The 16228-nt window shown below is 34.9% G+C and overlaps 1 protein-coding gene across 1 annotated transcript; it reads right to left on the reverse strand.

The window, feature by feature from the left end:
• Positions 1-547: 547 nt before the first annotated feature.
• LOC145671834 (uncharacterized) lies at positions 548-13867 on the reverse strand. The gene is made up of 3 exons (XM_081741060.1): positions 13617-13867; positions 7624-7774; positions 548-1246 (listed from the first exon to the last, which is right to left on the reverse strand). The coding sequence occupies exons 2-3, from the start codon at positions 7758-7760 to the stop codon at positions 703-705; spliced, it is 681 nt and encodes a 226-aa protein (XP_081597186.1). The 5' UTR covers positions 7761-7774; positions 13617-13867; the 3' UTR covers positions 548-702.
• Positions 13868-16228: the final 2361 nt, after the last annotated feature.

A 16228-nucleotide genomic window follows, 5' to 3' on the forward strand; every position in this document is an offset into this window, starting at 1 on the left:
GGTGTTTTTAAGAGCAAAATGGAAATACTGTTCAGTAAAGAATTTACTAATGCAAAGGATTTTATTCCCGAGATAAATTATTTAAGAAGAGAAAAATAAAACGGAGGCAAAAGTCTGGATCGTGGTGACTGACTCGAAAATTAAAATAAATCTGTAAAAATGTTTCCGAATTTCAATAGCTTTACCCACCTGTTTATTTTTCTTTCTTATTTTTAATTTTTTGTTTCATTTCTTCTGGAAATAAATAAAACACTTTTTAAAAATATTTTAAATTTATTTTAACTTCATATATAACTTAACGGTGCTGAATACTTATGCATTTTTGTTTTCTAGCTCATTACTTTATTTAGGAAAATATTTTTCTAATTTCTTTCAAATAAACTGGTGTTTTAAATATTTGATTTTACTGGTTTTACTAAATAGATTCGGTTTAAATCTATTTAAATGTCCTATACGTCATGAAAATTAGATTTTGATATAGATAGATATTGATATAATAGTTAATAATATAAAGTATTTTGAAAAGTATGGGACATTTAGCGAGACACGAAGAAGACATCACATCATTACAACTCCAGTTTATTTCAAAATAAACAGAAAATTAATTCTACATATAAAGCAACGTGCTAAAACAAAATATGTACTATTCAACACTTAATAAATTACATATGTTATTGATTTTTCTTCACTACTTTTTTCCTGTTACCATTGCTCAGCAGACATATTGTTCACGCATTGATAATCTTGAGCAGAGAAAGTCACTTCATGCTGCTGCACCTGCCATTCCGTTGATAAACTGAAGTCCGTAGAATCTGTATCCCATGATGATAAGTTACAAGAACCATCGCTACTCTCACTACTAGCACACAAATTCCCATTGGGAATCTCAGCCATGTAATTATGTCCTTCATAAATATTGGTGTTCCCTAAACATCCCCAATTAGCGCGGTCATCATGATAAGCATGGATCAATCCATTTGCTTCGAACATGTTAGTATAAGCTTGTGAAGCATGTGTAGTAGCGTACGTTTGTGGTAACAAAGTCCTTGGATTAAGATTTAGAAAATGTGCAATATGGTTTGTTGTTGATTGAGACAAGCCTTGAGATAATGTTCGTGCGTATGCTACGGTATCCATGGGACGATTTTCTGCCAAGATTTGAGATAAAGCACGAATATAGTTTCGTGCTAGGCGCAACGTCTCTATTTTGGATAGCTTTTGATTTCGAGAGTAGATTGGAACACATCTGCAAAAAATAAAGAATTTTGTTACATTTTAACAAGAAGACATCACTGGAAATTGATATTTGTTATGAATACATTATTTGATCTTGTTTAAATATTACTTGAGTAAATTTAATTTAATTTATGCCTTAATGGATTTTTACTATTGTTTATAAAGGGTGACCCATAAAGAACGCAACTTCTGAAATGTGCGCTATTTCTGTTGTAGTAAGTTGGCAACACTGAACGTTACACGATTTTAATCTGTTGTCTTTGTGATTAGTAGTCACGGAGCACCAAATAGCGCACGATCGTCTCTGTTTCCTGTAATATTTTCTGCACAACATTCATCACATTCGTAATAAGTATTCACTATGACAAAACGCTGTTCCGTCATGAAGGGTTCCATTCCTTCTCGTACAGAAAACAGATGACGATCATGCGCTATTTGGCGCGCTCCGTGACTACTAATCACAAAGTCAACAGATTAAAATCGTGTAACGTTCAGTGTTGCCAACTTACTAGAACAGAAATGGAAGACATTTCAAAAGTTGCGTTCCTTTATGGAACACCTTACATATTCTTTACTAACATACTAAGACAAAGCTTTGCTAGCAGCTAAAAAATAAAAACTAATGCAAATTCTCAATGTCGGTTATTTGGGTATTTATGATATCCGCTGCACCGCCCTCTTTCTCCAAAGGAACAAATCTTAAAAGCCACGATTGAGTATACTACCCCATCATGAACAACGAATGGGAGGGAGAGTGTACTCGCACTCAGAAAGACCTAAAAAACTACAGATACAATTTCATTTTGTCTGTTTTTCTTTAAATAATACTCTATTATGTTAGTGTAAGTTAAAACCAGTGGTCGAAGTGAGACGGTATGCGGTGGTATGCCATACCGCCTCTGGTTTTCCAGTGATGAAAACATACCACCTCTGGTTTTTCGGTGGTCAAGACATACCGTCACTGGAGAGTAGATGCTAACTATCTTTAATAAATCCATTTTTATACACAGTAATTGATGAATAGCTTGGGGCGATTCAAGAACTGACGAAGACAGAGGAAGCCCATGTTAATAGGTAGTTACGGTCAGTAGCGTAGCGTGGTATTCCGAAATGGGGATGCCAAAGTTAGTCACTTGTGAGATACAATACTACTAAAATCAGCAATACATAGCTATACCGATGGGAAATATAGGGTTGTAAAACATTTAGGGGGACGCCCCCTAATTGGTGGCCTAGTGGGGCATACAGAAGCAAATGCGTGGACTACGTCAGAAGCCAATAAGCAATTGTCTCTTCTTACCACTATCGTGTGACAAGAAAACTCGGCCCCGCTGTTGTATGAACATTGTTTCCAGTATAGTTCCCTTTATTTCTTTCTCGTGGGCAGCTTCTTTCTCCGCATACCATACTTCAATCTCGTTCTTTAAAAAGTCACCCCTAGAAATTTGTCATCTTGAGTCCGAAACTCAGACGCCCATTCGTGAATATGGGCCTGAGTGTATACGTATATCATTTGAAGATGTAAATAGAAAACACTTAAATCAGCTCTGTGGGCCTGTTTCTGAGTATGCATTTCGTTGTCAGATATCCAGATACTGAAGGCAGGGGCGAAAATCTGTCTTCAACGTTCGGGGAACGGGTAAGACCGTTCCCATTTTTTAAAGCTATGTTCAAAATATTTATGAAGTTGAAAAACAATGCTGTGGAGGATCAGAGTTGTCTTCAACATTTGGAGGAGGGCAGATTTGAGGGAGGAGGACATATTTGAGGCTTATTCTGGGGGGAGGGGTGATGAAACTCATATTACGGTAGATGAATCTGATTTCTAAGGTGAACCTGTTGTATATTATATACCAGGCGATGTAGATAAAATGGTGATACGTATCAAGTGTCGTGAACACATTCTGAAATCTGAATACATGCATATTTATAATTGATATGTTTCTATTTACGCATCCACAATGATCCACATTAAAATTTTAGGACGCTTGTTTTGTAATAATATAAATAATGACTTCCCCAAAACTATGAAAGAAAATCAACTATGTATGGAGCAACAATACTCTTATTTGAGCAAAATTATGATGATCACAATAGCATTATAGGAATCGTTACAGGAATTAAACAAATAGTTGAAAATAGACTAACAATAATAAATGATAATGAAATATTAAAAAAACACGATTCTTTTTTTTAAATGAAACAAGTCAAGGGAAACAATTTCATCCCACTTTCCTTTGTGGCATTCGGATACAAATCATCACAATTTCAAATCGGGTGGAGGGGACATGTCCCCCTCATCTCCTCGGGATATGTGCTAATGACTGAAGGGCCCAAGCAATCTTTGCGAGGGGCGAGAATGCTGGCTCTCTTGGTCTGCCAGATCGGTGACCGTGATTCTACAGAATGCTTTATATTTATGCTTGTGTGTGTGAACTCCCTCAAAGAATTTCTGGCCACGCCACTGTGTATTTATGATGAAGATTAATAGTTTGCCTTTAATTACGATTACAATTACGATGCATTTAATTACGATTAAAGTATAACTATTTTTTTATACTATTATTTACATGACCGACATGCTTCAAAAAGGCATTGAACTAGCCATTTCTGTTTTGTTGTCTTTCCTTGACGTTAGCGCTCGTACGTTCTGTACAGAAACTATAGCTTAGTTCAAAGTAGATAGAGTTGGAAATACTTGAAGATATGCCAGCGTATATCTAAAGCAAAATGTAGAGTTGCAAGGGGTGAAGGGAGTTAAGAAAGCAAGTAGTTGCGCATGCGCACTCCATAGAAAGCAGACGAAAACCCCGTTTCTTGCAGTAAGCCTGGATGCCCAAGGAACATAGCATACGACAAGAGGAAAGATAGAAAATGTGCATCTGAGTGACGCGCATGCTTAGGTTCCGCTTATCAAAGTAAGGCGAGAGAGCACATCCAGAAGATTGAAGTGGAAATAATTGTGATAATTACAAGCAAACAATTTATATACAATGAAATACGTATTTTTTCTTATTAATAGGGGATGCCGGGCATACCGGCGTTCCCTTACGCTACGCCGCTGGTTACGGTGCATATGATGGGTAGATGAATGATGAAAGCTCACGTGGTTCATAGATGTGAAAGATTTCGGGATCCACTATAGCATCATCTAGTTGTAAATATTAAGAGCGACTGAGCTCCAACCTATAACTTTAGCTTTCTAACCTTTGATTCACGGTTATTTGTGATTTCACGTTTATAACAAAGACAAATATTTTTTTTAAAAGGTGTACTTTAAATAAATTACTTAAAGAGATCTTTTTCACAAAGTTTATTCTTTTAAATTATTGTTCAAAGACTTTGAATTTTAATAAGCCTTCTCCGAAATAAATGCAAATGAATTGTGCTGCCATCTCTGGAGTTTTTTAAACTATACGTTTGTGGACGTTTATATGTTTGTGACAAATCCTTTCGAGAGTGAGATCTCGGAAACTACAGGCTCTAGAAAGATTAAGTTTTCACTGATCGGTTGCAAATTTTGTGTAGATTGTCCAGTTCTAACTCAATATTTAAAAAAAAAATAACCATTATTTATTTATTATATTTTTACTTGTACATTGTAAGTGTTGAAATTTAAAAAAAAAAAAAAAACTAAAGCATCATATCCTACCTATTATACATTCCAACACCATCTAATTGTATATAGGGGCTGCATATCTCTCAGGTGTTTGTTTCATGGCCAAATTATAATGAAAAACGAAGGACAACCATTTCTCTAGTCTAAGTTGAATCTTTATTGTTTGGAGTGTTTTGCCCAATGAACACCATATATCACTGATATTATAATTGAGTGTATGTGTAAAGTATTGGTTTATTTTAAAATGTATAAAACGATAGTCATGCCTGTTGTTCTGCATGGTTGCGAAATATGGTCTCTTACTCGCAACGAAGAACATAGATTGAAAGTATTCGAGAATAAGATCCTGAGACGAATATTCGGTCCCAAGAGAAACGGGAATAGGGAATGGCGGAATCTTCATAACGAGGAACTACATAATTTATATGGTTTATCCAACATTGTTAGGGTCATCAAATCCAGGAGACTTAGGTGGGCAGATCATGAAGCCAGGATGAAAGAAAGTAGGAACGCTTTCAAAATCTTAACTGGAAGACCAGCCGGAAAACGACCATTAGGAAGACGTAGGCGCAGATGAGAGGACAATATTAAGATGGATCTTGCAGAGATAGGAATACAAAGTAGAAACTGGATCCAATTGGCTAAGGATAGAAGTCAGAGGATAGCTTTTGTGAACGCGGCATTGAACCTCCGGGTTCCATAGGCCATAGAGTTACTTAGTTTATGTATTTGCTTATTACATACTACATGCAAGAAGAAAGAAAACACAGATCATAAATGAATTAAAAACTGCAACCGGAAGTAAGCTCAATCTTGCAAACGATACGAAATATTGAAAAAGTAATCGAAAAAATCTCCCCTTTACGGTATCTCTTGCCGAATTTTACCAAGACTTCTTTCACTTGTGTCTGCAGAGGGACATGTACAGATGTGAAGAATAACGAGAAGATTGATGCTCATATATGAATGATGCGCTGTGTAAAGAGCGTAGGTTCAGCTAGTCTATATATTAAAATGTTTATATGTTTGTTCGCAATCCTTTCGACAATGAGTTCTCGGAAACCCAAAAAGTGCTAGAAACGTACCGTTTTCACTGGTCGCGTCCAAATTTTGTGTAAATTGTCCAGTTCTCATTTAAATTTTCAAAAACCGTGTCCTTATTGTTCTATTCAACATTTTAGAGGCCGTTTTGAGCCCATAAGATTAACATTGTTGCGGGCTGAATGTACGGTGTTAGGCAACCAGTAGAGAAGTTAAGCATGGCGGGTTGACAGATATTGCAGATGCTTTGCTTAAATCTGATTGGCAAAACCTATCGCATGCTGGCAACTTCAAAGGCCTCAAGAAGCGTACTCGGACGGATGTGGATTTTTTTAAAAATCTACTTGATATCATGTTACTTCTACAAATTTCTACAAACTCACTCCAACACCTATACAGAGCTCTGTACAGCAATTTACTTCCCCTGTGAGTCTCCTATCCTTTACTTGTGTGAGTAAGGAGCCATGCACAGTGGGAAGGAGATTCATGGTCATAACAGAACGATGCGCTGAGTAGACAGCGCAGGTTCAGCTAGTAAATATTAAAACACCATATTCTCTCATAATAGGTTTTTATTCCAATTGATATGATTTAAAAACCCAAGCTTGAAGTGGGTACTATATTCTACTCGTACAAGTCATTTCAAACGACTTCCCGACCCTGCAAACTATGAATTCGACATAATTTTAGTCATTTTTGACATTTATAAATTTCCGTTATTGACAAACATTTTCATTATGTTGTCTACGACTGATGGAACTTACTACCTCTTCGCAGAGCTGTCCAAACGCATAAACAGAAAACAAGGTATGAGCGATCATTAAACCCTTTCTGTCATATATATATATATATATATATATATATATATATATATATATATATATATATATATATATATATATATATATTACTCATAATGTATTTGCAGAGATTAAGTCGTGGCTTGCATCTTTTGATAAAAGTCGTTGATATACGGAAATTATAATCACGTATTAAACAAAATCCTTAGTACAACGCTAGTCATACATGAAATGACACCCATAGTTTTACAAACTTCAGTTTCCTTACATTCTTATACGACATAGGAATGGGATTGAATGTATTGAATGATATTATATATGAATATGATAATATTTTCGTCTATTTTCTTTTCCTTGATGAAACATAAATAGTTCACAAAGACTGTAGTTAGTCATCAGTAAAACTACGAGAATTATTTCTTAAAACCAAATTATCGACTATTATATAATACACATTTTACAAATATTACTTAATGATTAATTAAATAATTAATCCTAAAGCAATAAGATAGATTCTTGTTCCTAATTTTATCTAACAAGATGCCTTATTCCGTCCCAGCCTTCATAAAAATTGCGGATCGTGATGCAACACAAAATATGGAAAAGTGAATTGCAACTGTTGTGCCTACTATCGAAAATTAAAACAACTGTTGTGCCTACTATCGATATTGTGTTGCGTTGTATAAGGCTCAAGATAAGGACGTGATCTCAAATATGTATTTCATTATTAATTATTTTAGGTAACATAGCAAACTACAGTATACTTACACTCAAAATTAATAAATCAAAGTTATGACAACGATAAAGTAAAAAAAAAAATCTATGGAGTTACAGATTACTCTACCTTGTTATTCCAGAGTCAATTATAATATTGAGCATAAAAGGTTATTCTGATTTGAAGAATAGTTATTTGATCTGATAAATTACCTTCTAAGTTTATCCAGTGCTGCATTCAACCCATGCATACGATGCCTCTCTCTTGCATTTGCTTTAAATCTGCGTGCACGAAATTTGCCAGTGCGGGGTTTGCTACCAGTCTGTCCAGTTGTAGTAGAAGGTTCCATTAACAACACAGGATCTGAAAAAATATTATTATTATTATTATTATTATTATTATTATTATTATTATTATTATTATTATTATTATTATTATTATTATTATTATTATTATTATTATTATTATTATTATTTCTTATTCACGTGACATCGGATTCATTTCCAAATACGGCAAGAGAATTTTCAATGCTGGTCCTGAATCATGAGGCAATTAGGGTATGGCCACTCGCAGCGTGGGGCAAGAGGGAGTAATTGCCATGCCTGGATTTTCCAAGCGGATTGAGTTCTTACGACTACATGATAAAAAGTGTAAGATTTTCTTACGTATGATTTGTATTTACATCCTTTTCAGTATGATTTGTATTTGCATCCTTTTCAGTATGATTTGTATTTACATCCTTTTCAGTGTGATTTATATTTACATCCTTTTCAGTATGATTTATATTTACATCCTTTTCAGCGTAATTTGTGTTTATATCCTTTTCAGTCCCCCCCCCGGAGCTCTGAGAGTGCCTCCTCGGAGGAGACCAAAATAATACGTCTATAATATAATAATAAATGGAAGTACCGTGTATAAATAATATATGCCCCTCCAAATACTAAGTGTGCCCCCCTGAAAGAACATGTTTCCTGAAAAAAAAAAAACATTGCCCATGATGAAATGCACTCCGTGGGAGTATAATAAATAATAATAATAATAATAATAATAATAATAATAATAATAATAATAATAATAATAATAATAATAATAAATTATTGAAACAATATACAAATCTACGGGTCATTTAAAAATTCCTCGGAACAGGAGGAGATAGAATTCTTGGGACGAGGAATCGATTCCAAATAACTGCTTTTCGACAGCTCTTCCCTGTTTTCCTTTTATCTCTGTTGAAAGATAAACAGACAGGAGGGCATTGTTGTTCTATAAGACTTCCGATACATACACATAATTTAGTTTGGAAATCTAAAAACACTAAAAAATGGGAGCGAAACTGATATAAGCGATTTCGAACTCTTTACCTAACGCAACTAGATGGAGTCACTAAGCCAATAGAATAAGAGCAAGATGAATTTCTTTCAGTTGTGGTTCAAATCAGTAGCGTAACTAGTTTTACTGCGCTCTGGATCGATCGATCATTGATTTACTCAATACCCGCCCCCTGCCAAACGCATTTCATATATATGGAGAATTTTCTTACTGTCGTTATAGGTAGGTGATTTTATCCTAGAAAATGTTTTTCTCACACTGAGTTGAGGAGGAGAGCGTCCGAAAAATTCTTTTATATGGTTTGTAAAAAATGTAAATTACATTTAATTACGACTGATTACTTTAGTACACAAGTTTATTTATTATTTTAATCAGGGTGGTTGAGACGGAAAGAGCGATTTTGTTTTGGTACTTTTATATTTTAAAAGTAGAATTACATCATTGCGTATAATTCTTAATTGCAGTGACGATTGTCCGGGTATCGCCCAGTGGAGATCCAGAAATGGAGCGAGGGGCTCGCGCTCCTCTCCATGAGGAGTAAAATATATAAATCAGTCCCTAATGAAGCGCTTATTCAAAGGCTGTGGGAAAAAAAAAGTTTTAAAATTTCTCTCAATAGGAAGATTCTGAGTGTGTTCTCCACTCATTGCAAATAATGTATGCGTTTCCAGTTCATGGCAATCCTGGATTCTTTTATGTTGAACAACATGGCCTTCCTCAGTTATGAAGCACTGCAGTCCACATTTTTAGTTAACAAACCAAATATCGAAAAATGTATCTACTTTATTTTTCAGACCTGTGCCCCCTCAAAAATTCTTGGATCTGCTTCCGGTATCGGCTGCTGCCAATTAACTGCTAATAGTCATAGCGTACCTTTTGAAGTGTTTTCAAACGTTCTTTGCATAAGGAACAGTTTTCCGTATTCTTTTTTTTTTCACCTTTGTGCCCTTTTACTGTACGCCCTGGAGCAACTGCTCCACTCGCTCCATTGTAGTTACGCCACTGGTTCATATGGTACGTCGAAAACGAAATTGGCAGTTGAGTTAAAGGAATAGGTTAAGACTAAGATTACCATTACCACGTAGACTAATAACAACAAAGTATATATGACCTAAGTTCACATGCATTGCGCTCTTTGGTATATCTAAGGGGCGTCAAAAGAGTCTGAATCCCTTCTGAAAATGACTCAACGATTCAAGAAAAAATATTAATGATCGTTTGAGAATGAACGAAAATGAAATTAAATCTTTAACTCTTACATCCTACGATTATGCCAGCTAAGCTAAAAGAGACGGTGATGATGAGAAATGAATGAAATGGTGGAATGAAGAAAGTGGGAGGAAACTGGAGAACCCCGAGAAAACACACGCACACGGTGTTTGTCCACCACAAAACTCACTTGGAACGAGCTGAGATCGAACCAATGATCCCATGCACAGGAGGTGAACGCTCTACCACTGAGCCAGCGCGACCCTTCAGAATGAAAAATGAAACGGATAATAATGTAGTACACAGAAGAAAAAAGATATTGTAAAAAATTGCTTATAAATTAAACTTATTATAGGGAATTGAAAATGACTAAAATATCAATTTATTCCATGTGGACTTTACAATTTTGTAATCATGACTACATATCCTCCTGCAAACCATCTTGCTTTGTAGTGCCTCCATTTTACCTTCTTATTGATTTCATATTAGGAAAGAGAAGAACATTGCTAAATTAAAAGCCATTGATGTGTTGTTTATGTATGACTATTGTTTTCCTGGCTTAATTTTAATTAAAACCAAGTTAGTCGAAATGATGCTGTGAAACCTGATAACTAGAGACCGGATGTTAGGCAAAATGCCTATTCTTTAATAATCAAGATATTGTCAAAAATAACGTTTTAAAATTTTTATAGGTTGTTATAGTTTCAATTTAAGCCAATTTTATTTTGCCTATTTGGCCCCTTCCTGCCTAAATAATTGTTTTAGTACCTAATGTTGCCTATTCTATGCATTTTCTTCGAAATAAGGCTTTATTGGTAAAAATATATAATTTAGTATCTCAAGAAAGGATTCTGCCTCTTCGAGAAATAAGTGCTGTTTGTAGTAATAAGATGCAATAAAACTTTGGACTGCTATGTGTACTAATAAAGTGCTGTAAAACTTTGGACTGTTGTGTACTGATTAAAATGTATAGAATTTGGACTGTTATATGTAGTGATAAAGCGCTGTATAGAATGTATTTACAAAATACACATGGAATACATGTCAACCTTCGTTTTTATATATACACATTGAAAAATATTAACAAACAGGTATGTTTCTATATTCTTTGAACAATATCTATGACTTGAATTTATTTTTTTAATTGTATTGAGTATTTATCTTCGTTATTTCGAGTTACACTTTAGTGCCTATTATACTGCCTATTTTTTAAATTTTAAGTGCCTATTTGCCTGCCTATTTTCTAGGTTTTTAATGCCTAAACATCCGGTCTCTACTGATAACTTATTTTTGTACGGAACAGCAGAGCAAATGAAAAGTACAGAAAAAATCCAAAGATAATTTTAGTTCATATGTATGTACACCTATGAATTGTAAAACAATATGCATATTATTATTATTATTATTATTATTATTATTATTATTATTATTATTATTATTATTATTATTATTATTATTATTATTATTTTGATACAATGCTTAATTTGTAATGCAATTTGTTTGCAACATATGGGAACCCTTCAGGCATCAAAGACAATGTGAAAAAAAGGAAACGTAAAAAAGATTCACTCAGTGTCAAGTTCTGGTTTTGAGTTTGCTGGAACTTTTTTTTTCAATACGTTACATTGTCAAGAGTTCGGCCGACTTAATTTAGTCATGAGCTCCCGAAAGAACAGTTGACATCATAATGAATAAATGAAATAATGGTATAAACACAACCAGAAACGCAGTAATGTAATACTGGTTGCCTAGCATAAAGCACAAATTCTGGATAAAGACATACGGCGAAATATTTTTGTTCTACCTTACATCAACATCTGTGGTGATGGTTCACTGAAATTTAAGTCATGCAGGGCTGGTTTACACAATCTTGTTGTATTTCCGAACAATACTATTTGATAATTCTATTATTATGAATTTGATTTGTAACAAAAAAGCACACCATTTGCTACAGTAAATATATTTTCTTTTCCAGGAACATTTTCAACTGCATATACAATTAAAATTAAACAAATGCAACCAACTTTTTGTAGTAGAAAAGAATTAGGTATCTTGCAAGATAAAAATATTTTGTGTTACAAAACATTTTGTAAAATTATAAACTAGGAATCATTATAATCGTTAATGTTAAGCACTTTATGAAATAGGGATTACATCACGATTATGTATTTCATTCACACTGCGAAACTGAAATTCATTTCATGATTATGATATTATTATTATTATTATTATTATTATTATTATTATTATTATTATTATTATTATTATTATTATTATTATTATTATTATTATTATTATTATTATTATTACAGTGAAACCTCTACTAACGGACACCTCTGTAGAGCGGACACCTCTCATAACGGACATATTTTGTAATCCCCAAACACTGTAATAGGAAAAACCATGTTGACAAACCTCTCTAAGGCGGACACTCTCTAGTACGGACACGGACAGTCTTTTCTGTCTTTTATAGGTATTATTTACCTCCATATTACGGACACTTTCTCTAGAAACAAGTTGAAAAGTACAGAAAAAGTACATTTTCAGTAATGCATGCATGTATCACCAAGGAAACATTGTAATAACATTTTTCCTCGTCAACTGGCTGTTCAGAAACTCAGATGAAGCGCCTTTGTTTAACAACACCCTCATATCCTTTGCTTGCATTCCACTCCCACCCAACCTGTTTTAGAATCAAAAGTGATTGACAGTTGCCTGCCATTTGGGATGACACGTCATTCTACTGTTCCGTTGGAATCAAGCAAAAGACATGTTTGGTATTTTTTGTCCGCGTATACGCATATTGTCTTAGTGCCTCTATTTGTAGAAGGAAATCTTTTTAAGTCATTCTGCATCGAATAAGCAATAAGGTGTAAGTTGTGAGCTTTCGAAATGTCACGAGAAGTGCTAATGTTAAAATCGAATTGATTGAATTTTCGAAGAATACTGAGGAAGGATAGCTGAAAAATTTTGTATCGGTAAAACACAAGCACCTCAGATAATATAAAACCAAGACAAGTTAATAAAGTTGTGGTGTGAAAATGACAATGAAAATAGTGTCTCATTGCTTTGAACAAAGTTGGTGTGCAAGTGAATGGTTTTGTAGAGTGCAGAATGAAAAAAAAAAAAATCTGTGTTAGGGTCGATGTTAAAAGCTAAGGATTTGGAGGTAGCAACAGAAATAGATGTTTCAGATTTCAAGGTCTCGAACGAGTGGTTAGAGAAGTTTCGAATTAGACAAAATTTCTTTCAAATCGATTTGTGGAGAATTCGCAGATGTCGACATGCCCACAGTCATAGAACGGTTTGATAAATTATCTTCAATAGTTTGTAATTACATATCACCTTGTTTACTAATTTACATAAGAAAATATCAAAACCTCTCTAAGACGGGCACCTCTCTATAGCGGACAATTTTTGATTCCCCACGACTGTCCGCTTTAGAGAGGTTTCACTGTATTATTATCATTATTATTGTATTCCTATTTAGCAGGTAATTCCTTACAAATTCAACTATAACTATGGAGGAATAACAATTAGATTAAATGTCATATTTCCACATAGTTCTAGAGGCATTTATTTATATGACTTGTTGAATTCTTTATAAAATGTACATTCAGTTTGGTGCGTTCAATAGTTTGCATATTAGTACATAAAAATATATTACCTTTGAAATATCTTCCGGACTGAAACTCACGTAGTTTATGACGTCACAAGAAACAATCCGTCCATATGGTCAGAGAAATTGTGATGCACCTGAGATTCCTTCTGGAAGCACCAGTGATCCACATTGATTCCTATAAAAAAGACTTGACAATATGACAGACCATATGGTAACAGGAACTTTGCTATCTGTTTCCATGGGTAATTTACAATATTCCTTCATCCCCCACCCACTCATCCAGCCACTTTTGTTTAATTTCTGCTTATATCTTTGTCTTTGCTATTCTGTTAATGTTGCTAACTCTTGAAGTAAAAAAAATACTCAGGGAGAGCGGAGAATTTGATACCTTCACTGACCTCGTCTTGTAACATCGTAGAGAATGTTTGTTTCTGTAGGCAACAATTATCAATCTTTCTCAGCTTATGGCAGGACAGAACTATTTTAAAACACCGCAGCACACCCATACACTCTGAAGACAAGCATTATTCACTATAGTTCAATGTGCGAATTTAATATTTTTCCCAGTGCGGGGGGAGTAAATTTCATCCTTTTATGCACCCAGTCATCACACACATACACTATATAAAATTTGATATTCATTACGGCGTGTACACTCCCAAGACTTGTCTATTGCATTCACCTACATCACATCTTCCCCTCCTTTGTTCTATGTACTCTTTGTGTCTCCTTCCTTCGATCGTAAACTTGTGTTCCTACGTAACACATAAACTAACTGGAGAGTCTAACCTCACCAATATTATTTTAGGTTTAAACACAATCTTATACTTGAGATTAAACTGATACTAAATAACAATTTTAACCTCACCAATAGTTTTTTTTTTTTTTTTTTTTTTTTTTAAGTTTAGCAATCTTATATTTGAAGGTAGACTGGTGCCAAACAACAATGCTCTAGGCCTATTCTTCATATAGGTTTAACCTTTTAAGTTTTAAGTTTTAAGTTTTAATATGTCAATTTTCTCCAAAACTGGTTCAATTTTATACTGAAACTGGTTTCGGCTCTCCACCAGAATCATAATTTTTCTCCAAAAGATTTTTTTTCTGAAACCAATGTGATTTTCGCTGAAGCCAGTATCTGTTCTTGTTCTTGTAGTAGTCAGTTCCAAACAAATTAACAAAAAGGCATTTTTTTAAAATATAGAAAACCGAGCCGATTTCAAAACTGAAACCGATTTGATGGAAAATTGAGCTGGTTTTGAAAAGAAAAAAGCATTTATTGAAAGTTTTCAAAATCCGGTTACGGTTTTCCTTAAACTGAAAACCGGAATTTGTGAGCATTTATAGGCTATAAATTTAGTCAGTAACTTAGTTGAAACGACCGTAAGCGAGCTTATACCATTCAATTCAACCTACAGGGTGCGTTCACAAAGTTTCCAGACTGAGTGTTACCTGAGTAGGGGCGCGCACACAGACCCGTTCCACTGACAGGGTGCGGTAGTTGGGGATGTCAGCTAACCGTCCACACGAGCGTCAGTTGCCTCCGAAACGCGGGAGTGAGTAGATAGCTAGTGGCGTGAATGCGTGTCGGTGACCCCAATCGAAACCTGAGTGAGTGGAAAATGCAGCGGCATTTGGAACAGTTTATGCCGTGAAGTTTTGTGCGAAACTGAACAAAACAGTTACAGACTTTTCATATGATTCAAGAGGCTTACAGAGTAGACGCCATGTCACCTGCAATGGTTTTCATGTGGCACAAGAGGTTCAAAGAGGGCCACGAGGACCGCTCTGGGAGACCTGAAACAAGCCGAACTGAGAAAAATCTGATGAAAGTGCATGAATTCTTAAACACTAATCGTCGTCTTAGTGTTAGATTAATTGCCGATGAACTGGGATTGGGTCCGACTACGGTGTTCAAGTTAGTGACACAAGATTTGAAGATGAGAAAAGTGTGTGCCAAACTTGTTCCCAAAGTTCTGACGGATGAACGGAAGGCCTGGCTGTTTGCGAAGAAATGCTTGGACGTTTCCAAGACGATCCTCATTTCTGGACACAATTCCAGCGGTCCAGAAGATTTTGACGATGTCCCTTCACAGCCTTGCGCGCGAAGACTTTCAGGGAACCTAAGAACAATGGAAAACACGCTGGCAGTGGTGTGTTGATGCCCAAAGGTCATATTTCGAGGACTTTTAGTTCGCTGTACAAAAATGCGTAATACATTTATTCTGAGACCAGTCTTGAAACTTTGTGAACGCCCCCTGTATATTTCCGTCCTTGGCTGCCTGCTTGTTCCACGTTACCCTCCGTAAAATGTATCTGATTTCAATAAAATTTGGTATACGTTTCTCATTTGAAAGATATGTTTATTTTAAAAATTTCCCCATTATCTCCACTGCTTGTGGTTGGAATCAGTCAAGAATGAAAAGTTGACTCCCACTCGATTTAGAAAAGCAAGTAACAGCAGTGTTATGTGTTGCACGAAAGAGTTTGGTTTGAATGGTATGAAATTTTCGAAATTAATATTGGAACCGGAAGTGCTATTAGTTCCGGTTTTAGTAAGATTAGATTGCGGATTAAATATATCCTTGAGACGCTTAATTGCTTGTAGAAAACAGTTTCTCTGTATCTATGACCATTCTTACTCTCTAGCGTTCAATATT

This window comes from Thermobia domestica, chromosome 15 (genome assembly GCF_964235325.1).
Source record: "Thermobia domestica chromosome 15, izTheDome1.hap1.1, whole genome shotgun sequence".
NCBI classification, from domain to species: Eukaryota; Metazoa; Arthropoda; class Insecta; order Zygentoma; family Lepismatidae; genus Thermobia; species Thermobia domestica.